Source organism: Synchiropus splendidus, chromosome 1, assembly GCF_027744825.2.
Source record: "Synchiropus splendidus isolate RoL2022-P1 chromosome 1, RoL_Sspl_1.0, whole genome shotgun sequence".
Taxonomy (NCBI): domain Eukaryota; kingdom Metazoa; phylum Chordata; class Actinopteri; order Syngnathiformes; family Callionymidae; genus Synchiropus; species Synchiropus splendidus.
Window position 1 is genome coordinate 25,139,252 of NC_071334.1, and position 25,125 is coordinate 25,164,376.

Sequence of the window (25,125 nt, forward strand, 5' to 3'; positions counted from 1 at the left end):
CTCTCGGACCAAGCACCCGGGGATCTCTCTCCAGGCTGAATAATTCATGAATGCTCGGGCTGCTGCTGTAATCCTGACTGACACTAAAAGTCTGTCTAGATTTAGCGTCATGAAATTTTCATCCATAAATGTACAATGTCTTCCTCCTCCGTCCCTCCACCACTTCCTCTCTTTTACGGAGCACTCTTGGCTTTTACTGAGAAGCTCTGGGCCTGCAAGTTTGCAAATGGGAGCATCCTCCTTATCGCCACGTGCACACAGGAGGATGAAAATGCACGGCAGTGGAAGTAGTGACAAATAACCCAAATGAAGGGGTATACAGACGGTTGAAGACACATTGGCACCTGACAAGGGCCTTCACTGTTTTGCATCTGGGCTCATTTGCTCATAGCCAGGGATGGGGTGGGGGGTGACAGAAAATTGAAAACTGCAGGCGTGTACCAAATGGTTCGCACCGCCTAAATGAAGCAGAAATACGGGTGATGAGAATTTCCGCTTCCTATAAGAGTTGCAGGAGACGATGAGCAAACTTGCTCTCTGTCTAACCTGTCGCCCTCTTTTCACCCCATCCCTGTTTCACTTGTGCTTTCTTGGCAACGCTTGTGTTTCGCATATCAAGGGGTGTATTTTGTCCTTATCAAGAATCGAACTACTTTCTGATATCGGATATTCCATTTGAAACTGCATCAACCAACGGGTGTACATGGGAACAAAAAATAAAATAAATAAACAAATAAAAATAATAGCAAGTAAATAACTATACGCAAGCAAACTAACATGAGGCGATTTTCATGCATTTGTGGTCACATGATTTTTATTATGTTGTGGCTGAGTGATTGGTCCAAGCGTAGCAGGTTCCTATAACTCCTACTTACCTATGAAATTTGAAAACAGCAAGTCAAAGAGGACTAAAGCAATCTATGCTCATCGCTAAAATCACTTTTTTGTACATTCATGCTGTATCATTTATCATTGGCAACTTAACTTTTCATTTATCGATATCACACTGCAGTAACGTAGACCTCATATCCTTATTAAACAGTCTATTTTAAACATTTCAAGCTCAAAATTGTGTGTCTTGTATGCTTGTTCTATACCAATTTGACTGTTTTTGTGTTTTGTTCACAATTTAAAATATAGTATTTTGGTCATGTAAATGGCTTATTGTGTGCTGAAAAAGTTTCTTCACTTCACACAGTTGTGAAACCAGTTTAACAGAAATCTGACTACTGCGATTGTGATTTTTTTTTCCTTGAATCACTATTATCTTGAAAAAAATGTTTTGTGTTTTTTTTTTGTCAGGATATTTTAAAAATGAAAATGTCAGTTCTCAATTCACTCACCTGTTCAATAGATAAAGTAGACTGACCACACACACACCAACTCATCTGTATCACATTCTGCATTCACTCTCACTTCCCTCTGATCCAGACATTCAGACATAAACAATCTCAGAGAGAACTGAGCATTTAGCTGTCTTTCAGTCTTCAACAGGCTGGAGTCACTTTTTAAGAGAAAGTCTCTGAAGCAATAGTTGCAGGCGAAACTCTTCATCTTTGCAGACAGTAGTGGAATACAACCCTGTTCTGCCAGCAATGTGAATGTCAGGCAATTTCATACCAGGAACATTTAGGTATGGACATGTAATTGTAAACGAAGAAACCCACCCCCTTCCATGAATACTAACCAAGCTCTGCAGAGCAGCATCTCATATTGTTTTGCTCTGCTCCTTGACGGTGGTCTCAGGGTTAAGTGGCGCTGCGTGTGTGTGTACGATAACAAGAGAAGCTTTCAGTCATCACCCAGCACTATTTTTCTAAAACATCACAGTAGACACATCTGTGATTTTCCTGAACACCACTTGACGCTCTCAGCACCTCATCGTGTGATAAGACCCCAGCAGCTTCACCTCTGGCCGGTCAGGTTAATTCCTTCAGTTTGCATTCAGCAGTTGATAAACTTTCACTTCATTGTCATTCGTCCGTCGCCGTTTCAGCACCAAGAACTAATGGTGTTTTTGAAGAAGAAGAAAAGCCTGTTAATTGACTGCGGTGCTGATCCAGTCTCTTATCGAAACACGGGCGAACAGCAAGCGATGGAGGGATAACCCGGCCGGGACAGTAATGACGGTGGTAATTACCAGCCACCCATGAATCCATCCTCTTCCCTTCCCCCTCTCACTCCTTGTGGTGAAGTCGAGGGCCAACCGCAGTGAGGAGAAGCTCCACTAATGGACCCAGCTCAAATGCAGAGAGGGGAAAGGGTTTCTCCGGATCTTCACCGCCACACTCTCAAATCCCATTTCACATTCCTATTTTACTTTTCCCTTCTTCTTCCCTGGAACACTCTGGTGGACTCAATGACACACTTAAAATACAGTCTCCAGCTACCATGAATTATTCATGGATATCTTAAACCATCTCCTTCCATGGAAAAAAGATGAATAAAAATGCTTCAAATTTTACATAAAATGAAAAAAATAGATAATAAAAGGGAGAAGTTATATACTGAACATTTGTTGCTTCATGATTTCGAGTCGGACGTTCCACCATTTTTCAAGCTGCTGTTCCTCCATGCTGCTTCACATTGCACAATTTCAAATAGTCTGTATGGACTTTAATTTTTACCATTTTTTTTCATGAATGCCTTTTTCTTCCTTCCTCCTTGTTTTTCAGTTATGATTTCAGTGAACCTCTGACAATACATACGTGTTAAAGAGTGTTGAATTATACTACATATTTTCACTAGGTGAGTACATATTGCAGGGCTGTGAAATCTTAATCTTATTTAATTTTAATAGCTCCTTAGTGTCTCCCAATTATCCCCAGAGAAAAGAAAAAATACTTATGAAAACCCATCCTCTCATGGAGGGAGTTAATGTCCGAAATATCAAGTCTGGTGAGGCAGCGGCAGCGCTCAGTTACGCTGGAAATTAGAGTCATCACTCCTTAGAAATGAGGCGGAGACAGTCTGATTCTGCCTGATGATAACAGGGTCTGTGCATTATTGATGACCATCAGTCATCTGGAGTAGGAGCAGGAGTCCCACAAGGGTCTCAGTGGAGGGTGAAGGGGGAGTCATGAGAACTCCACTGTCTACTGCCTGAGCACATCCCTCAGCGATATCAATATGTGCCTGTGGTTTCTACTGTAAAACACGTACCTGCGAGCTCTTTGCCACTAACTGACCCCATAGAGCTGGGATTACAGGGACACACCTATAAACATGCTCCTGGGCAGGAAGTGGAGGTCACCTTACTCCAGGGGGAAGCAGTAGACAAATGGCTTCAAGGCATCGAATGGAGGAGGTTAGTTGTAATTTCTCTCGGCGGACCTCGGATGATTGCATCTCTTATCCAGAGAGGGGGACGTCCTCCGACCCTTAGATCTGAGGAGTCATGGGGAGGCACTAAATCTAAAACAACACTCCTCTTTTTAGAAAAACCAACACAAATATGAGGCTGAAGTCCAAAGAAGGAAAAAGACTGGATAAACAAGAATCACGAGAGACATTGTCAACTGTCATGAAATATTGTGTCCGTTGGTTGAGATTCATTTAAAGGTTACGACATGAAAATATTTTGTTCTTGGGGAAGTGTCATAGTATCTGGTCACACCTGGTTCCTCAAGTACATCTTAGTGGTGTAAAGAGGTGCTGTGCTTGTGTGAGGAGTCAGCTAACCTTTCTACTCCACCATGTCTATAACTGTGGTGCAAGATACGAACAGGATGATCCAAGTGAGAGCATCCCATGTGCTGCTTCAGTCGAAACGCTTCCTGTATACACCCTGGTAATGTTTGTGAAACACCTGTGAAGAAACTGCCCCCATATACCTTCGATATTCTGTTTAATCTGCACCTGTCTTCTGATCCGTCTTGGCAACCAAAGCTGTTGTAGTTTCCGTGACAACCCGTCAACAGAGACTGCAAAAGGGAGGCGGGAAAGATCTGTGTGTAGTGGAGCCAGGGACGCCAGGGAGACATGTATCTGCGTTGGTAAACAGGAAACCAGCTGATGTAAACATATTTCATCTGCTATTACAGAGGTGACCTCATTAACCCGCAGAGTTCACGTTCCACTCTGGAGCTCCGTTTCTTATCTTACCCCGATGGAGTGGACAAACTTTGCCACTTTCCAAAACTGAAATTACACAGTTATTACTCATATAATATTTAGAATAGAATTTAACATTTTTCAGATGAAATCATGTTTGTGTGTCATGATTTGTTTACTGTCTAAAAATATTCATTGTTTTTCCTGGTCCCAAGAGAAAACCAGTTCCATCTGGTTGAGCAATCCGCACGTCGGTGTGCCAGAACAAACTACTCTGCAGGTGTTTTGGCGGGTCTCTTTCAGTCTGTGAGCGATATCATCTGACTCCTCGTGATCCGCGTTTCCTCCTGTAGGATCTGAGCTTGTCGCAGCATGTTTGACTTCTCTCAGAGGCAGAGGAGGAGGAGGCGGGCGAAGTGCAGATGATGAAGGAGGGAAGCAGGGTCCACTGAGGCGGCAGACGTACACACTGCACACCTGATACCAAAGGAGTGGCACTGCTGCGGCCATACATCAATTCCAGCTCAGGTTCAACAGAGATGGTGAGCGAGAAAGCAATCGATTGTTCCGACTTAGAACTGGGACACCAGCCACCCAGCGATCGGTGACAGACCTTTGAATCAAAGCCATCCAAACCTCCAACTGTGCACCTTAAATTTTTCCATCACAAGACGGTGAGATAATCCATGAGACACTAGCATTTCATCACAAGATGTTACCTCAGTGATGCTAAGAGCGATGAGCGGGAGCCAGCTCTGCCGGGTGTCTCCCCACATCCCAAAACAGCAGCTGCTCGTCCTCAGCAGAGCCCAGGGAGACACCATTTCCAAACTTCACAGTGGAGCCTCCATTTTGTTCAGCTTCTTAAGTAATGACCCGAATTGTTTCCCTTCACTTGGGCTTCAGCCCAGGAAGCCCAAGAAGCCCTGTCTGTGGCGGGTCCTTCAACAGGTCCATCAGGTTAGTGGATATTAATACTCATGACTCAGAGTCATGCGAAGTTGGGTGATGACCAACCTGTCTTTTTTACTCCTCCAGCATCAGTCAGGCAACATCCTGTTTGTCCTCTCATGCTGAGCAATTATCCAGGTCAGGGAGTGGAAATATCAGAGATGATTTCTGATGAGCAGCGAGTCCCGACTTGCTTTTATGCTGTGCTTCTTGTGGTGTACGCACAATGTGGACCTCTGTTCCAATAATGGATGATGGTTATGATTCTCCCCACCCAGTTTAAGTGGCTCTTAAAGGAGATTAGGGATAGAAAAAAGATGTCATTGTTGAAGACATAAATCTTAGCAAAGGGCTATGCTCGCTCTTCTTTCTTCCCAGAGGCTGAATATGTCATAATACAGAGCTTTAGGTGGCACAGGCTTGTTACAACGCTACACGGTGTGTGTTGCATCCCCAGAATTGATCCACAGAATAGAATCACTTCTGCCTTTAGATTGACATCAGTGACAAGTAAAAATAAAATACTGAAAATAAAATATTTTTTATGCTATTTGTTTGATTCCGTGACTGTTAAAGTAATAATCGCCTGTGTTCACTTACTTGGAATTTGTACAGCAATTTCAAAAATATATGCTGACTTCTATTGCAGTGAATAACCCATATTGTTCGTTCATGCGATATCTGAAATATTCCTTCTTGCTTTTATTGTTTCAGAATTGAAATTATTGACCTGGTGAATAATTTTTCACCCCTTTTTATTCATATCATCGAATAAAATCAAATATTATTGTCAGTGTGAGATAGAAATGTCCCTTGAATTTCTTCGATGTGGGACTAACAAAGGCCAAACAAGATGGCAGATGAGGGAGGTAGTGCTTAGCATACCCATAAAACATTTAGCACGTAGCGACAACTTTACAATCTACAATTTCAGATGATTCAAATGTCTGTTTAAAAAAGATTATTCATGCCCTAGCAAAGGTGTTATACCGCCATTGAGCAGGAAAGGAGTCCCGCACAATATCTTTATTGATCCTCAAAATGACATCAACAAAGAACAAGCAACTGTAGTGGACAACCTTGGATTTCACTGAATTGTCATCAATCTTTTTCATGTCCTCATCTTACTCATCGCCCCAGAAGAAAAGTGTGACTGACAGCTAGCAAGTTGTTTATCCGCCAGGTGTGCGGCAGCATCGTATCCAGAACACTGTCGGGATCTTTCCATCAGTCCTGTGGGAGACAGAAGTGTAAACAACTAGTCATTAGGGCAGTGGAGTTCTTGTACGTCTCTGAAACCTTGTAGAAATACAACTTATATTTTCATTTTCTCAATTTAAGTGAACCTCAAAGGGAAATGTCTTTTGTTGATTTTCCAAAGTGTCAGTCGGATGTGGAGCATTTAATCCCCAGAGATCTGATGGGTAAGAACAATCAGCTGCTAAATTTAACCTGAAAAATCTAGATCAGCGCAGAAGTAAATAATGATCCAACTCTAAAATATATCAGACTGTGAGCCCCTGACATTCAACCATATGACTTGCAGTGGAGTCATTGATGGGAAACGCCACAATTTATGGGCGTTTTTTGGCAGCGAATGACGTCACTTTATGGACCTGAAATTGCCACCTACATGGAATAAAATGTCAAAACAGCCACATGTGTAAAAGTTGCTTCCGGCAGCGTGAATAGTTGCTGCGTGTTGACGGAGGTGCTGCACACGCTCGTAAGTAAACAAGCAAGGTGTTGTGCTTAATGAGCCGTCAGAACACATTAGCTGCTTTTACATGAGGAGAGGTGGGGGGTGGGGGGGCACTCGCCCAATGCCAGACAGGAAACAGAGAGACGAAGACCACCAGAACACTTAATGTGTTTAACAGCGAAAAAAAAATGGGTCTTGTGTCGACAACTTGTTTAAAAATACAGAACAAAGGAGTCAAAATTATTGCTTATTTCATAATTTCCTAATCTTCGCATTTGTTGTTTGACTCTCATTGGTTGATAAATGACTTCAAAATGGAACAAAACTTATCGACAGCAGACACAATTGTTCGCACACCAACTGGCACTTTAGTTTCTGAATGAAAAGCAAATTGGAACAAACTTGCCAAGACAAATTGATATGTGCAAGAAAATGAAACTGATTCCAAGTTAAACAGTTCTACAGAAAACCAAATGGCACTAAACACAGAGATTTGGCAGGATAATTCAAATAAGCCTTAAACAGTGATGACACAACCAAATTGAATTCCAACTAAATTCATGTTATAAACTCTCTCTGCTCAAGAAGAAGTGACTTCATCTTGAATTATTACCAGGATGAAAACGTCCTTCTTCTTTCAGCAGTGTTTTGTGATCATTATGAAAATACCTGTTTTCACACATCATAATAACTCCACATTAATATTCAAAAGACCAGCCGAGAGAGCCACGAAAAGCCGGGCAACTGAGGCAACAGGCGGAAGACACATGCTTCTAAAAGAAGCAAGAATTAAGACAGTTTGATCGACAGAATCGGATCAGCACACAAACAATCACGAGTGGCTGGAGCTGTCTGGGAAGTCCATGTTAATGTGGTGTGTTGAGGAGCGATTTGCTGGATGAAATGTTCAATGAAATCACATGTGATATGCTGATCTGTATGGAAATGAAGGAGATCTCTACAACTAAACAACTAAAGCAGGGGCCTCCAAACTGATCAAGAAAGGGCCGTAGTGGGTGCTGGTTTTTGCTTAACCAATGATTGTCATTCTGGTGTTGCTTGTTTCACATGACACATGTGAAACAAGCAACACCAGAATGACAATCCACAGATGACAGTCCTCAGACACCTGAATGGTGAAGCTGTGTGTAACTGTTGGGTCTGAACAAAGGCCTGCCCCCACTGGGGCCCGAGAGGACAAAACACAAAAGGATCTGTCGCCACAGAAAGTACATTCTGGAACAAGAGAACATCAAATCCTTGCTCTATAATTAGTCACACAAAACGCACATTAAACAATTGTCAGTGGACAAAATGAAGCAAACCTTAAAGGAGGCAGGACTGGAAGCAGTGGCAAGAGCGAAGCACATGATGACATATTCTGAGCCAGAACAAATGGAAAATGATCATATAGCATGTCAAAATGAGGAGTTAGCCGTCTGGATGACCAAACCACAATCTCCTTTGAGCATGGCTACTCACAAAAAAGGACGGAACAAGTGGCAATGAGTAAAGAAGTTACTCAGCGCACCATCAACAGGATGAATAACAGCTGCATTTTCATGGACAGATGCCTGAGCTAAATGAAATGCTCTACATTAGCACGACTTTCGGAATGACATGGGCCAATTCGGCTCATTTCAAATGAGATTTTTTTCAGATTGAGAGGGTCGATAGCCATGTACACAACCGATCCAATTCTTTGTCTATGTCCAGGTTGATTTTTGTGCCTGTGTACCCCATGTGACCCACTAAATTGAAGCACCACGCGCAGCTGCAGAGCTCAGCACCTTGGTGATGAAAGCACCACAAACAAAACCACTCGCTGCAGCATTTAAAAATAATGTGAAACAAATGTATTGAACAAAATACAGGCACCAATAACAGAAATCTCTTTAGTTTTAATCTATAATGGTTGACGTTCTGTTGCTCATGTCAAATGTATTGTGCACGTCAATGGAGGAAAGAGACCTTCTCCTGCATTGATAAAAGGGTGTTTCAGGCATGTTGTGGGCAGTAGGTTTGCAAAAGTACAAGAATGGAAGATGCTCTACAGACACGGACAACGTTTCATTTTTCATTTCATTTCTGCACATTAAACATATCGGCATCTCCCACAGACAGAAGTCCACAAGGTCTGGCCCAACAGTCGAGATTCTGCCCAACAGCTGTTCAAGTTTTCAACAAAAACTCCACATAGCCACTGGTTTTTGGTAAAATATATTTTTTATTATTCCATAGAAAGAAACATTATGAATGTTCAGTATTTAAATCGTCTAGAAACATCTGCTCCACAGTTGCATGGTGTAAAATAAATTCCTCTCAGCACAAAATACTCGTGTCTTCTCATCCCCAAATCTGCTCACCAACAAACAGGGTACAGGGAGGTAAGACAAGATTTCCTCGCACCACTGAGCGGGTTGAATAAAACTCAACCATAACTGGTACAGTCGCCGCAGCCACGAGCACACGCTCATGTGCGGCGAGTCACGTGTGAATCTTACTGGAATAACAAAGCCAGGACAATAGAATGTTTTAATTTCCAACAGTTGAGAAAAGTGAAACCATCATAAATGCTAACATCGCTTGACTTAGCAAGCATTGCACTCAGGTAAGTAGAAGGATTTCATCTTTTTCTCACTGTTGACTGTTGTCCAAGTGGTCGGCGACAGGAAGTAAAAGCTAATGTTTCTGTAAAGCCTGGGATGTGATGCGGTACGCTGACAAGGATAGGATCATGAGAAATCCTCAGCCTTCTTTCCCAAGTATAGACCAGAGATTTTGGTAGCCGTGGTCTAAACTAAAAGAGGCCATGTTGTGTGCGTCACCCCAGACTTTACAGCCATCATCAGTTTAAACCAGATTTGGTATGAATGGTGGCGTGCAAACTTTGTTGGTTAAAAACTAAAGAGGCACAACTTGATAAAGGATCTGACATTTACATCTGATTAGAAGATTCTTTCTTACATTCGGTCCCGACTGCCTGTCCCACACCCTGCCACCATGTTAGCATGCATAGTATCACATGGCACCTCTTTGTAACGTCGATGTTGCGTGCCGGCAGATGCAAAATGATATCTGATGGGTTTTTTTTCCTTGCATATCAAGCTTGGAGTTTTTCAAAATGGTGTGGCCTGCAGAGATGCAGTCTAGTACATGACACCTAAACTCTTGTCAGTGTTGTGTTTTCTTTTTGGTTGGAAACTATTGTGATGAGATGAAAGGGAAGACGATAAAGGGGAGTAAGGCATAAAGCATATCTGGACGATGGCACATGAGGTCTTCTGTTCTGATGATATGAAAGACTCTGCCTGAGGGGTTTCCTGCTGAGCTGAGCGTGTTTCACGTAAACCGGCCCTGCTTTTGATCCTGGATCTGATTCCACAGTTTTTCACAGCTACACAGTCAGCACTGACTCAAAAACGCTTGGTATTAGGGAGAATGTTTTGCTTTGAAAGTCACACTGACCGTGTTAAAGTCAAAAATTCTAAAACTTGAAAACACTTCTGTGTTGTGATGCTGCCTAATTGTATGTGTTTTTCGATCACGACAAATGCTCATTTTCAAAATAAGGATTTGTCGTTTCAAATTTCAAAACAAATCAATATCCTGATTTTTATCAGAGTGACTGGGTTAGTCATGACTCTGCTGCGGCTCTACAATGAATGGGGAACAAAACAGTGGCACTGCTATTGATCTGCAAGGTAGCTTTAACCAGTTAGCATAATGTTAACATGCGATTGGGCCCAGATTTGACGTTTGATGGATGACACGTTCATTAGAAGAGGCAGCCGGCAGCGGTGAAGTGAATGGTTTGGTGACACAATGAGGATCAATAATTGATCCAACGGTTATTGACTTGAGCATAAAATTGCCAAGTTAAAAACCCGAATGTGGGGGCAGTGTGGTGAACAATGGCACTCACGGTACAGCCACATTGGTTCATTTGGATCTCAAATTGATGTTACTTTTGTTTGAGAAAACAATGGTTCAGGTTTTTTAAATATTTTTCTTTTTTTTTCGGCTAGTTGTTTTTCTCTCCATTCGCCATGTCCAATCTTGTCACACCAAATTTGAGCACTTAAATGTCTAAAAATCTATAGTAATATCAGCTTGTTTAGAAATGTACCATCATTCAATATCCCTACATTGTCACAAAGTGGACATTGCAACCAAATGCAGTGGTTTGACGGGTAAATGAGCGGAACATAATGATTGGAAATCATACAGCACAGTGATTGGATGAGTCTTTGCTTCTCTGTGCGCAGTCTGTACCCGTATTATAGTGAATTTCACTTTGATTTCATCTGCAATACCACTAGTTTCAATGCTGAGTTAACAGGGCTGCACAGGGGAAGCCACGAGGAATGTCAAAACCAAAGCAACATGTGTGTCAGACATACAAATATGGTTAGGCAGCTTAGTGAATTAATTACTTAGAAATAAAAATAAATTATTATAAAATAGATTTCTGTACATTTTACATATATATAGAGGAATATTTCCACATCTTGCTGAATTACATTAAAAAATAATTCTTTTTTTTTTTCTTTTTTTGGAAAATGTGAAATGAAAAAAAAAATGTCCACAGCTATTATCAATCCCAACCAAAATGATGTCCAGTCATCTGATAGAACTTCATATTGAAGGGTCTATAAAAGTCCCGTAGTCTCTGGACCACCTCTGGGTCGATGTTGGGATGGGTACGGCCTTTAGTTTTGCCCAAACAGTGTGGCTTGCTGCTGCCCTCCGCCTTCTTGAGGCAGGGGAATCCCTTGGTTTGATTGAAGTAAAAGTGTTTGTCAGTAATGATCCGCTTCAGGCCCAAGAAGTCCTGTACTCGGCCGAGTTCCCCAGCCGGGTCGCTGATCAGCCGTTCTCCGCTGACGAACAGAATCTGCTCCATGGGGAAGTACTGCAGCCAGTTGTCCAGGTGCTTGGCGTAGATGCCAATCTGGATGGCGCTCCAAGACGTGTCGATGAGACCCGTAGTCCTGTTTTTGAAGGTGAGGCTCTCAAATGACGGGATGTCGGGCTTCTTGGACAGAGTCTGTGTGTAGTCTGAGATGGCTCTGGTGACCGGGTCCCTCACCACCACGATCAACTTGGTGTCGCGAGACATTGCTGAGATCCGCGCTGGAGCCTCTTTGGTCACAAAGTAGCTGGGAGTTTTCTCCATGGTGATCTGGCCCTCCAGTGTCTTGGGCATCAAGTCTCTGAAGAGGAAAAAAGTGAGACGTTAGCAATCTTCACTTCACAACGGGACTCAACAGCAACCACACAACTCCCTCAACAACCTCGCTGAAACTAAATATTATCGCAGTTATGTTTTCATTTGAATGTTACATGAGTAGTTCAAGTCAGAATACAACACTCTACTCATGGAGAAACCAAAAGCCTCTCGCATTGCTCCAGCCTATAGAAGCGCCCCGCGGCGCCCCACACCCACCTTCAAAGCACTGGAAGATGATGAAGCCCGTTCCAGAAACGTGTTTTTGTGACATAAGTAGGGCTGGAGTTGAGGTCTGCCTGACAGGCCCCACACAGATAGGTTTCATTCTGACATATAATCAAGAGGCACTTGAAAAGAACCAGTTTCGGAGGAGAAAGTGCAGCGTTCGGTTTCAGAACCGCAAAGTCTAGATTATGGTGGAGGCGATAAGAGGGGTTTTGACTGACACCGGGGCAAGGATCGGCTTTCCTCCCCTCTCCCCGGCACTGGGAAGAAAACCAGCCTCTGCTGTATTCTTGATATTAAGTGCTGTTTCCTGGATCACAGCCAAGTTATTTGTGCTTTTTCGGCTTGGACAAATGCTTTTGGACTAAAGGGCTACATCGACAAAGAGACATAACCATTTTAGAGCACTTAAAGAGGAACTACAGCAAGAAGAAGAGAAAACAAAGGGCAACGCTGGACAGACTGATAAGAGAGCGCGTTCATGCTCAGCTTTGTCGTTAATGCAAGGACACTGAGACCATTGCAGACAGCGCTATCTTAACTGTTCTTTGCCAAGCAGTTGCAAACGGTCAAATATATCACTATATGGGGCCGTAGACTTCATGAAAGCTTCTTCTGCGTCTCTAAGAGCTGAATCGAGTTCATGTCCATCAAGCTAATGGTTAATTCATGAAAGAGAGTCTTAAAATCAGGACAAAAAAAGGGGGATGCAGGGTGGAGAAACATTCGAAAGAATATCGGACCGGTTGAACCCAAGAGTTTAAAAAAAAAAAAAACGAGTGTCATGCAGGTTAGGGTTAAAAATGGCATAAAAGGGGCACTGTGTTTTATCGTCCACTTTAGCCATAGATGTAACACCTGTAATATATTTCAAGAGCACATCAAACCCTCCAAGTGGGTCTTTGAGGGTTGATACTAAAATAGTGAAGAGAGCCTGTAGAGTGGCAGATATCTGAAGAGGACGGCGGAATCTTTGCAGGGTAATTCAGGCACACGTTCCACTCAAGCGCCCTCCAAAAAGCTTCTCGCACTCGACACAGAGAGAGAGGGCTGTAGAGGAACTCCACTCAAGCCTTGATAAGCACCAGCCCTCCTTTCTAATGTCCACCCCCCACTGCCACTTTCCTGGCCTTCCATGCCCCACTCAGCCTTCAACATGAAGACAATGGTTCACTTGGAAAAAAAGAGCCTGGTGTCATGAATTGCCTGTTTGCTGACAAAATCCTTACTGGCATCAGCTCATAAATCAAAAAGAAGCATAATAGCTATTGTTTCTCCAAGAGTGAGTACAACTCCCCCGCTCTCCCCATGTCTTTTTACTACTGGGCCAGGCTAAGTCAGAGGTGACGGCTCTTTACTTGGGGTGGCCTTTTTTGTATTTGGGCATTATTAGGGGGTTTCCTGGCCACTTGCTGTCCTCTTTACCCCCGCACCCTTCCCCCCGATGCCTTGTTTTCCAAGATTTTCAACCCCCTACATTTTTATGGATTCCCCAAGCTTGGATCAGCATAATCTATCACCATGCACATTGTAACTCAGACCTCCTCCCGCCATCTCCCTGCCGCATTGTAATGTTGGAATCGGATTAGATTGGAAGCATTTGCCGTTTCTTTGTTGAGCTTTTTTTGTATGTCAGGAAAATGGTTTAACAAAAAGGCTTGCGTTGTGTGCCGACATTGAGCAACGTGCAATTCAGTGAAACATGAGCAAAGAATGTGTTTACGAACTTCGCTAGTAAACAGTGAGGATGTCAAACAACAATCGATAGACGTTGAAACTTATACAGGCCTCTCAACTTAGCCACTTATGGGGTCAACCGGGAAACATCGGAAGCTGTTCCATGAGGTGATGACTTTCACAGCTTCAGTTGTTTTCAGAGTGGCAGCCTTTCTCCAGTTGCCATGTATATAACAACCACACCGACCACCGCCTCCTACAATGCTGCCGCTGTTTCGTCTTTTGTGCAAGAGGTACATCATCATTCCACAGTTGTCATGTATGTTTTGGAGTTTGTCGATTGTCATATAGTACATGACTCTGGGCTGCTCCCCCTGGTGGATATATTGGTGAACAGCTATACCAACACAAAGAACGCATGGACGCTTGTGAACAGTGACAGTATCACTGTTTGAAACGGACACAATTCCATATGAAAAGGGAGAATAATTGAGCCTTTAGTTGTCACAATTCATATATATATATGTATATATATATATATATATATATATATATATATATATATATATATATATATATGAAAAGAGAAGAAAATCACCACTCAATACTGAGTTGTGGTTCGAGCAGACGAAGAACAACAGCCATTTTTAACTCAATTTGTCCCTACACCTCTGACCACAGAGCATTTTTCATTGCTGACAGACATGTCTAAAACCAGCGATAAGACACAAAACAGAAGCCCTTGTCACATGGCAGCATCAAACAGGGGCCGCAGAGTGGCCCTTTGGCCTCTGTTTTAAAGAGCTCAGAGATAAACGGCAGGCAGGAAACCGGTCATTGCTGTCAGATGTTTTTTTTTTTTCCTTCCTCCCGTCATGTTTGATTTGATGATAACTGGCTGTTAGTGTCACAGCACCCAGACAAAAATGAGCGCTTCCAAAAGCTGCGATTGCCGTTTGTCTGTCGCTAGATACAACAGGTTCTTAAATCGTGTGACGCGTCTGGTTGTCGAAGGCATTTGAATGTCAAATGAGCGCTGGTTTGTTTGAAAAAAGGCAAATCAGTGGCTGGTTTGCGTTGGACAGGGATAACTTAGGCGCGAGTTGACTGATGTGTATTTGAACTTCTGTTACGAAGCTGGGCTGTATAAATAATACCTGACATCTGGTTTTGATGGCTCAAGGACCATGGGACCAGGGTCTCCCCTCTGGAGAGGCTTTGCTTTCTAAAACAGCAACTTCACTGTTTAGACCTTTCAAGGTGTGACTCCAAACACTTGACCCTTGATCGTAACGTTTCTGAGAGAAGCTCTGGCTGGTACGGCAGCATTTGTTGTCTGCAGAATACTGGCGATTACTAACATGATAACCACAAGTGGACGTAAACAAATGCTAAGCTCTTTGGTGTTATTCTCTCCTTCGCATTCTAAGATCGTCATCCACATTCATTCTTGGGAATTTCTCGAGTTGTCTCATCATCTAAAGTGTGAACTGTTCCGACTCATGCTCCCCGCCCTGCACTTTAACCTATGAACTTCTTTCCAATCCACCGTCTCCCCTTCAGGCTACAGATCCTGAGTGCAAAGTGACCCAAAGTTGAAAGGCAGTGGCAGCGGATACGTGGGTGGACGTGCTGAAAGACCTCTTTTATTTTCCATGACTCAGAGATTTCCAGTCAACACAAAGAAAATTTTTGATCGGGAATGACTAGTTGCTACAACTTTCAGAATGATAGCTTTTATAATGAGGAACAATTTGCATAAAACGTAGTAATCCCTCAGAAAACACTTCAGAAACAGCATGCAGAGTGATGAATGAGCATGAGTACGTCTGTATGGATGTGTTTTGGGAGATAAGCATAATCTTCTCTTGCAAATCTCACAGCTCACTGAGGGAGGAACCACGCTGCTAAAATGGAACCAAGAGCTTATTTATGCAATACTCCCATCGTCAAACATAAAGTGCTGAACCGTTTTTTTTTTCTTGACAGTCTACTGTTGAGTCGATACACGGGCTTCCTCACATTGAACCTCAGAGCAGGGCCTGGCTGAACCTGTAAATTAAGAAGAATAGGGATGCAGGTTTGTGCAAGGAAGACAACCGGCAGCTACCGCTACTGAAGCCTCAGCTGAGTGTTTGTGCAACACCACTTGGATCTGACAGCTCATTTCCTGGCTGAGAGAACGCAGAGATCATGTGCTTTATATGGCGCATATGAAGTGTGTTTATGCGTTGTCAGAATCATCTGGAGGACATGTCAGGGAAAGGCCCATAAACAACTGCCAAGTTTCTGACCTTGTACGGAAAAACACAAAGTTATTATCGACAAAACTACCATCTAGCAAATGCTAGCTTTGCGATCTGGAATCCCCATGCATTTTCTTTGTTTTAAAATCCAGTTATTTTTGCTCACTGAACACCCAAGAGACTCCACAGTGAAGTAACGGGACAATATAGATCACAGGTAACAGTTAAAGCTCCTCTTCAGCCCTAAGGTTTCAAATTCACAGGGCGCGGTGAATAACTGGAAACTAGGGAAGGAGGTTCAGCGCCGTAGAAGCCCCTCTGAATCGTCCGTCTGCTAAAAGGATTAATAATGCAAGCTGGCCTAGTATCACACGCAGAGACCTGGAAGACAGGAGTCAGCATGAGGTGTCTCATGGCTTTGAAAGTGAAATTCCTCTTTCAGATCACTGCTATAGTTCTCAGCAGGGCCATCACCTAGGATGAGACCTGACCATCTCCTTGACAACAGAGACAAGCCAAAAGTGAGGCAGAATGAAGTCGTCGACGGCCAGACACTCATGCACCGCTTTTGATTGGGATTTACACATTTTCTGGATGTGAACTTTCAAACACATCTTAATCTGACAAATAGAACTGAAGCCTGAACATTGCCTGCCGCGAATACGGCGGATTAATTGAACTGCCAGACTCTGAAGTTTGAGTGGACGTTGCACAGTGTCAGGGTAGCCTGAGAATCCAGTGACCCCCTCCAGTCTAAACTGAACCGTTAACCCGAGCGATGCAACCCGTCCATCCATCATGCTTCACTGGGAGTCAAACGCCCGAAGAGTGGAACCTTTCATCCACTGTACAGTCTCAGTGTGAGTGAATGACAGAGGGAATGTGAGGGAAGGCAGAGACGGGGGTTTGTGGTTAAAAAACTTCAAAAACTGGTTTCATGGTTGTGCGCTAGTTTTGGACCCCAGACTGCTGCAGAGTTAAATAAATAAATAGAGCAATAACAGCCATATATAATGTCATAGACAGCGCATCAGACGCAGATAGCGTCTCTTACATGCCGACGACACCAGATACTTTATACGCCTGTGGTCAAATCCTGATCGGCAGCGCTGCGGCAGGACGTGAGAAGCGCAAATTATCCAATTGGATAACAAATATTCTTGCCAAGAAAAATCTGTTTTGAGTGCATTTGTTGCCATCGGAAAACACGGCAGGAATGTGTGGAGCCATACGGGTTTGGAACCGCGAGAGTCTGTGGCTGTAGACGGCTGGAAGTGTTAATAACCCTGCAGGGAAGCGCGCAGCAGCAGCAGCAACGTGGTATAAATAAAACAGTATAGCTGCTGAAAGGAATGGAGTGAGTGAGAAAGAAGACACATTTATAGTTCCGCTCCACTTTTATGTTACATTAGAAAATGTTTTCCAATGAAAATAATATCATAGTAATAGTACTGTTGTAGTTATCTACCATATTTATCTGTCTCATTTTTGGTCTTTTTTTTTCTCATGTAGGCTTTGGTGTTGGGCCACTAAAGTTCGGAAATCCAAATAAACAAGTAAGTTTTATTTAGCGTTCATTTTAGAGAGAAAGAGCCACATAGGTGATACCATAAAGACGCCATAATCATCAGCTTGGCCATCAGAATCTTGACTTCCCCGTACTTTCTTTTGTGTTTGTGAGTTTTTTTCCTTGAGAGTTTGGTGAAGGCAAAGGCCTACAGCTACACATTCCAGCTCTCCATCGGTATCAGGGCTGTGCTGACAGGTTGGGATGGAAAAATAAAAAAGCAATGACCTGTGAAAGAATAAAAAACATGGCAAACAGTGCAGGAGTGTGTGTGTGTGTAGGCAGAATCAGCTATTCTGACTGATTTCCTGACACTTGACATGTACCCCGAGACACAAACTCCTTGATCTTTCCACAGCAAAGATGAATAAAAGATGAAACAGACTTGAGAAGAACATACATGCCACCACCCCCACTCCTGAGACACACACACACACACCAAAACTACTTTGCATCCAGTTTTGAATTGCCTGTCATGCGTTGCCTCTCGCACACCTTTCTCGAAGACAGGTGGGCAACACAATGTGACTTGCTCTCGAGACTGTCAAGCGAGGTAATGATTTACAGGTTCCTCAAGACGCATCGTCTCCGGTGCAAACATGTAATTTCCGAAATAAGGTAACGACAGCTCCGGTCATGACAATGAACCTTCTTGTGTGTCAGAAACTGCCCGAGGCGGCACTGAGTGTTTTCTCTGGGTTTGAGCCGAGACTGCATCTGAACAGGAGACAAGATAATTTCGCACAGCCAGACAGCAACACAGGGAGAGACAAAGTTCAACAATGAGTCGGTAAGAGGTTCATGAGGCAATGACTTTGCTATTTAAACTCAGCGGAAAACAGTCTTAAGGCCCGTTTTTGCTCAATGTAACATACGGAATTGGACCAAACGGAGAAGTACCACCAGAAACCGTGGGGCGCAGTGTTGCTGTTACTACCCGATATGTAGCTCTAATAAGATACAAGGAAGACATAACAGTGATGGAAATTCTCTGATCTCCAGTCACGATATACGTAACGGCCTCACCAACCACCGCCTCCCACAACTCTGCCTCCCTTTCCTCTTTTGCGCAGGCAGTACATGATCAATACTTCTTCCACAATCGCCATGTTGGTTTGCCACTGTCAAACTTTACACTGTGGGCTGCTCCCCCGGTGGATATATTGGTGAACAGCAATCCCAATGTAAAGACTGCATGGAACAGTAAACTGAATATGAATGCCTGTCAAGTTGATGTCCACCATGCACCTGAAACCTGAAACTGAAAAAATATAATAAAGTGGCCAAAACCTGTCAAAGACTATGTTCCATGTACCTGACATGAGCGGTGTTACAATTACCATTGAAACACAACCAAAACTCTGTCAGTAGAGGTTTGAGAAGAAAAGCATAACGTCAAGGCGAAGTTTGATCGATGAAAGCTTGAAGTTACTGCAGAAGACGCAGCACTTGGAGCTTCATGGGAGTCCATGTTCAATCTGGGCAAGTAGTCAGAGTTCGAAAAAGTGCATCTCCCATAGCTCACCCGAAGAGTCTTGGAAGTCAAAGCGACAGGCTCTGGCAGAGTTGATCTCATGTGGTGCTTCGCCAGTGAGGGAACTCTGGAGAGAACATGAAGCGGACTAATGTTGCTCAGCAGTGACAGTGCTCTGAGACAACTCCGAGCTTCTAATGAGCCCTGCTCTTTTGCCCGCCAGACTAATGGAAAACCCGGGAGACCTCGTCTTCTGTGTTACCTCTTCCATCCCGCAGGCGGTGACACTCACTGGCACCCTAATGGCCACCTATGGGACTTCCCACCTGTGACAAGTGAAGCCTCGCTGGGTCCGTCGTCATCACTTTCCACTGAAACTTACACTCAGTGGCATTTAGTTTTCCGCTGAGAACCAGCAACCGTCCCCAGTCGGAATCAAAGGTTAATGAGAGTGCTTGCAAAATGTTTACCAGAAGTCAGACACCCGTTTGAATCTCTAACATAAATATATGAATCATAATGTAGAATAAATGCCTCTGCTGTGTTCTGAAAATTAACTGTACATTTTCAACAAACAGGAGTTCGGAGCTGCACTGGTTGACATTCATCCACGCTAAAAAGTTTTGACTTTGGTGCACTTGATGTGTTCTCCACTCTTTAAAAGAAGAGTTGAGAATTGATCGAACTGGACTGAAGAAAGTGGCAGACACTGTAGACATGACTGGTTGGGAAAGTTGGAAACATTTGGTGCGCACATGACAAGTGGCGCCCCTTGATTCTAGACATTCACTAAAGAACAGTGTAAGCTCTGTGGCTGAAGCGGCAGGAAACAGAGGTTTCTCTGGTTATTTTTGCGCTTCTGCAGATGGTCAACAAAGACTTGGTCAGCAATCAGAACGTGGTCTGACCCTTAACCCTTCTCTCATTACCTCCAATCAGGCTTGACCAATCAATAGCAGCCACCCCAGAGGACCCCTACCACAGCGACGCCAGCCCGATTCTGCAACCGTGCGGTTTCACCTCCTCGTCATTGTTTCCCCAACACCCGCTCCACTTCCATGTTGGCAAACGGCAAAAGAGAGCAACAATGGTTTCGGTTCTGTTCAGTGGGCCTCTATAGAACCAGGTGGCCTCTGTGGGCTATCGAGAGGAAGGAAGGAGCTGAGCGGCAACAGACTGGTCACCTATGTGGAACACTCCTGCGGTGAGCAGATAAAAAGAGCAAGCGCCCAAGCAGAACCGGGTGAAGGCCACGGCTGGGACAATGAGCCCACACTTTTAAACAAACTCACCGAAAAGCCAGGGTGCAGAAGTCCACTCAGTGTTTACTGAACCTTGTAGGCTGGTTTATACCAACACGCCACACAGGCAACAAAGAGATTAATTGGAGCAAAAGAACTTGTTGTGACTCAAAGGTTGACTAATCTATGAACATCAACAAGCCCTGTAAAAGAAAGCTGCAGAGTTTAACAGATTACTACATTCCCTGCACAAACGTTATCAGCAGTTCCACAATATTTCATCAGAGAAATCCTCTTTAGCGACAAGACGACAGATGCTTTGAAACACACAAATCTAATTGTAAATCGCAGACACACTAGGACAAATCATTTAAAACTGAACATTCAACAAAAATACAAGCATTTTACTCAACAAAATCTGTAGCCAGAGAGTCACTCACTTCTGCCTTACTTTGACATTTACGTCTGAGGAACTAAAAAGAGCAGAACTGCACGGTCGAGTGGAAACGATCACAACAACAACGGGGCAAGAACCACCCAGATGGACACCAAGTCTACAAGACGTCTCACTCCAGCGCCAGAGACTCGACATGAAAACCACACAGCAGTAATTATATATCAAAGCCACTTCGGGGCCAATAGGCCGAGACGAAATGCGAAGAGAGGAGCGGCGATAGACCAACACGAAAAAAAGAAAAGTCTTACAAACTTAATACTGTGAAAACACACTTTTTAACTGCCAACATCTGCGCAAAAGACAACAGTGCTGAAAAACCACCCCGTAAAATCACAGAGAAAAACACGGAAACAAATGTGATCGGCGTGCTGGTGGTTTGAAAGCAATGTTTTTGAATCTGATCTATATTTTGTCTATGAAGTCACTCCATGATCTCGCATCAGGACATTACAACTTTGTGCATCTTAATGAATGAAATTCAAATAATGAATATTTTTAGCTCAATTTTCGGTTGCTGCAAAGTGTGTGAAACAGGAGGGTGGGTGAAGCAGAACAGCTGTTCTGAGGCCTTCAGCCGAAGAGGAACAACGTCTTTTCTTCCCCTTTAACAAGAGTGTTAAGTCACAGCAGAGTGTGTATTATCAGATAAAGTCGGTATATCAAGAAGCTTCTGAAACAACATGGAGGAGCACAGTGACTGAACAAGCTCAGAAGACCTTTGCTCCGCTTCGTATGTGACAAAATGAGAACCATGCCAGTGACCGAGCAGGCTGTGTCAGGGGCAGAGCATTTCCACAGTGAGGCCAAGCATGAAACGGCCCACAGAAAAACACACACACACACAAACACACGCCGATCACCGAGACAGACAGTTACATTGTGTTGTTTAATTTCTATACACCTGACACACAATCACACTCTGTAGGTTGATCACCAGATGTATTTCTATTACTGTAATGTATATCGTGTGTAATAATAGATGCATGAATGTAAAGAATGATAGTTACCATGGATAGCATTTATTCATATTTGTTGATGAATCGTTTTCAGCATGTTTTTTTTAATAGACACTACTTTTCTAAAATCTGTGGACTTCTTTTTTACTTCTTGAATGGTGTGTCATTTAGTGCGAGTTCATCATTAAAGGCTGCCTATATTAATGCAGCATTCTCCAACAAAATTAGGTGAATAATTCTAAATAAACTGATAAACACTGGTTGATTAACAGAGCTCTGCAACAGTCTGTTTTCTTTGGCTGGACTAAGGTTCACAGATTAGCGTCATTAGTCTTTACAGTCATCCAGCTGCATTGAGCTTTTGAGGTGTAAATGACCTGGATGCTCCCACTTCTTTGCAAACGTTAAACCGTTTTTGTTCTAATTAAGGGTCATTCACACGTTTAAACCCACAAAAACACTCACAGGTTTAAAAAGTCAAAGTAAACTAAACTTCACAGCTTATATATATATATATATATATATATATATATATATATATATATATTAAGGGCGCTTGAGCAAAAACAGTGCACTGTTTATGATGTTCATATCCACGATATAATGATTTTATAAGTTTAAACACTCCCAAACGCTGAAGACACAAAGCTACAGTAGCCAACCATGTCCACAAGGCGGCACTAAAAATCCGCTTGCTTCATTTGCCTCCGTCAACTTTTGATCCGTGGTTCAAATATTTCAATCCACAGTCAAAATGCTGTAAGATCATCACCATCACCAAGGTTCTGCAACCTGAAATCACTGCAAAACTTTTTCTCACAGTTTCTCTTTCAAATATACAACCTGTAAGATTTTTATCTGGATCTGATGACATTGATATAATTTCCATGGCAAATGTGAATTAAATATATTGTCCCGTTTTCATGAATTAATCTAGTTTACTGGCTCCAAAGTGGCGATAAAATATCTGGCAGTAAACTTTAACGTCCATCTTGTGAGTTTTGCTGTTGCTCAACAGGACTGGTGAGAAAATCGTGGTACCAAAGTCGTCATAAATCTCATTTTATGACCAAAATGTAGTCCTCCTTCTCTAAAGAAACTTGGGAAACAAAGTTGGGGGGAAATAAATGCGCAGCTGAGTTGTGAGGGAAATAGAATTAGGGTGAAAGGAATTAAAGTATCTTAAAAAGAGGCGTAAAGCTGAGCGTGTGGCTGCAGATCCTTGTGAGGTTGCAAAAAAGTGACAAATAGAGTGACCAAGAGCTCTTGAAAACCAGCCTAAAACACAAACAAAAGGACACACGATGTACGCTTCATATGGTCATGGAAATCATTACAGATCGCTTGACTTTGTAAATCCTGGCCTTAATTGAGCCACTTTCCCAAATATTTTTGTTTAAAGAAAGTTACGAATTTGAGTCCAACAATTGTGAGTTTGGCACCTAACGAACACGTGAAATAAAACACGTGATTTAATCGTCCAAGTGAATATAATACACCAGGCTTTGACCGTGTTTCATTTAACATGGATTACAATTTTTAAAAAAGTGTAAAAAAGTGGACTAAAATCCCCTACTGCTTTTAAAATGTAACACATTTGGAGTCTCAAGAAGGTGCTGCTGTAATTCACATTTTTAATGTTATTAAATAAAGGTTAATTCACTAAAGAAAAATCGAAAAGTTTGTTCAGTTCATAAAAATGTGGAGTAAAAAGAGGAAAATTTAATCGTCAAGAACGTCAAAAGCCTCATGTGACGTGAACAGATTTGGATGGAAGTGGTGAGAAACGGCTCGAAGCTGGGTCAAAACAACAGGAAGGTGGACGTACCTGTACCAGTCCAACCCGTTATCATAGTTGCGGTCGAAGAAGTGCGGCTCGGCCCCCACGGCTCTGATGTCCGGGTGAACCCGCAGGAACTCCAGCAGCGCCCGGGTGCCTCCCTTCTTCACCCCGATGATGATCGCCTGCGGCAGCTTCTTGCTCCCGGAGCCGTTGGAGAAGCTGGACATGGCGCTGGGCTCCGGTGCTCGGACCTCCGCTCTGCCATCGTCCCAGTCATCGCTTCTCTCTGCCTCCACTTCGTTGTTCAGCAGGTCCCTGGACGATGCGGTCCGGACTGGCTCCTCGTAATCGACATCCTCCCAAGGCTGCGTCTTCGCCATCAGCCGGGACATCAGGTCCGTCACGTCGGTCCTCTTGCCGGACGCCGAGCCTCCGGTGTCTCTGGTGCGGAGGTCCGCCGCGAGAGTTGGCAGCGTGGCGCAGGAGCCCACGCACGAGTAGAACATGTAGAGCCAGATTAGAAACATGACGCCGAGGAGGACTGTCTTCTTCTTCGCGGACCAGCTGTGACACACCGGGCTATATTCCATAAGCGACCCGAGGCAGAGTCACATCCCAGCCGCGCGCGTCTCCTCTCCTCCCGGTGGCGGCGCTCGCGAAAGTACGCACATGCTCACCTGGAAACCGACGGATATCGAGTGAATTAAAGACGATGCACTTGAACAGTTGGGCAACTCCAGCCGATACCGGCCCAAAGTGTCATAATTTCAGCGAAAATCAGCGCACAGAACTACCGGGTGCCTCCTCATCTCAGGTTAGTTTGGAGCGATGCAAGGCGCGCGAGTCCTTATAGAGGAGCGCACTGTGGATTGGCGGCGAATCCAGCCACTCACAAGGCGCAGGGTAAATAGGCAGCTGCAGGTTGTGGAGATGAACCAATCAGGCGGAAGAAAGGGCGGGTCCTCTCCGACAGCTCCTGTTAGGACTCGGTAAAAGTTGAGGGCAACTTCGTGAGAGCGGCATCCAAACTCATCAACATTATGGAGGAAAACGACAACATGTCAGTTCAAACAGCCTAATATATATATATTGAATGATATACTTCACGTTCATGTATGAAGTCAGTGACGGACTCTGAAGGTGTATTTAGTAGTTCGAATGCGCTTCAGCAGTTTGTATCTTGTTCAGTTGGATTGATTCAAAATAAAGACGCCTTACTCGCCAGAAAATGCTCCGCTAAAATACGACTTTTTACATTTTAATCTTCCAGTTGTTTCGAATCAAAACAGCGCTATTTGAATTAAAGTGGACCAATAAAAAGAACGGGCTCTTTGTTATCTGTTATATTTTTACGACAAATGTAACTCATAAATATTAAAAGACGATGTGAGCAAACGCTCAACAGGTTGTTTTATGAGCTATTGGCATTAATAAGTACGAATTGACGCTCGTGATCTAAATCTAAGACACGTGCGAACGAGTCCATTTTTACTGGCTTCTAAATGGTGACACCACTAATTTAGTGTTTATTTACTGAGATGGTCTATGAAGTTCAAATTA

General features: G+C 43.4%; 1 protein-coding gene across 1 annotated transcript; it reads right to left on the reverse strand.

Annotated features, from left to right (window-relative positions):
- Positions 1 to 10,712: 10,712 nt before the first annotated feature.
- hs3st3b1b (heparan sulfate (glucosamine) 3-O-sulfotransferase 3B1b) lies at positions 10,713 to 24,371 on the reverse strand. Its single transcript, XM_053845181.1, has 2 exons — positions 23,611 to 24,371; positions 10,713 to 11,922 (listed from the first exon to the last, which is right to left on the reverse strand). The coding sequence occupies exons 1-2, from the start codon at positions 24,153 to 24,155 to the stop codon at positions 11,304 to 11,306; spliced, it is 1,164 nt and encodes a 387-aa protein (XP_053701156.1). The 5' UTR covers positions 24,156 to 24,371; the 3' UTR covers positions 10,713 to 11,303.
- Positions 24,372 to 25,125: the final 754 nt, after the last annotated feature.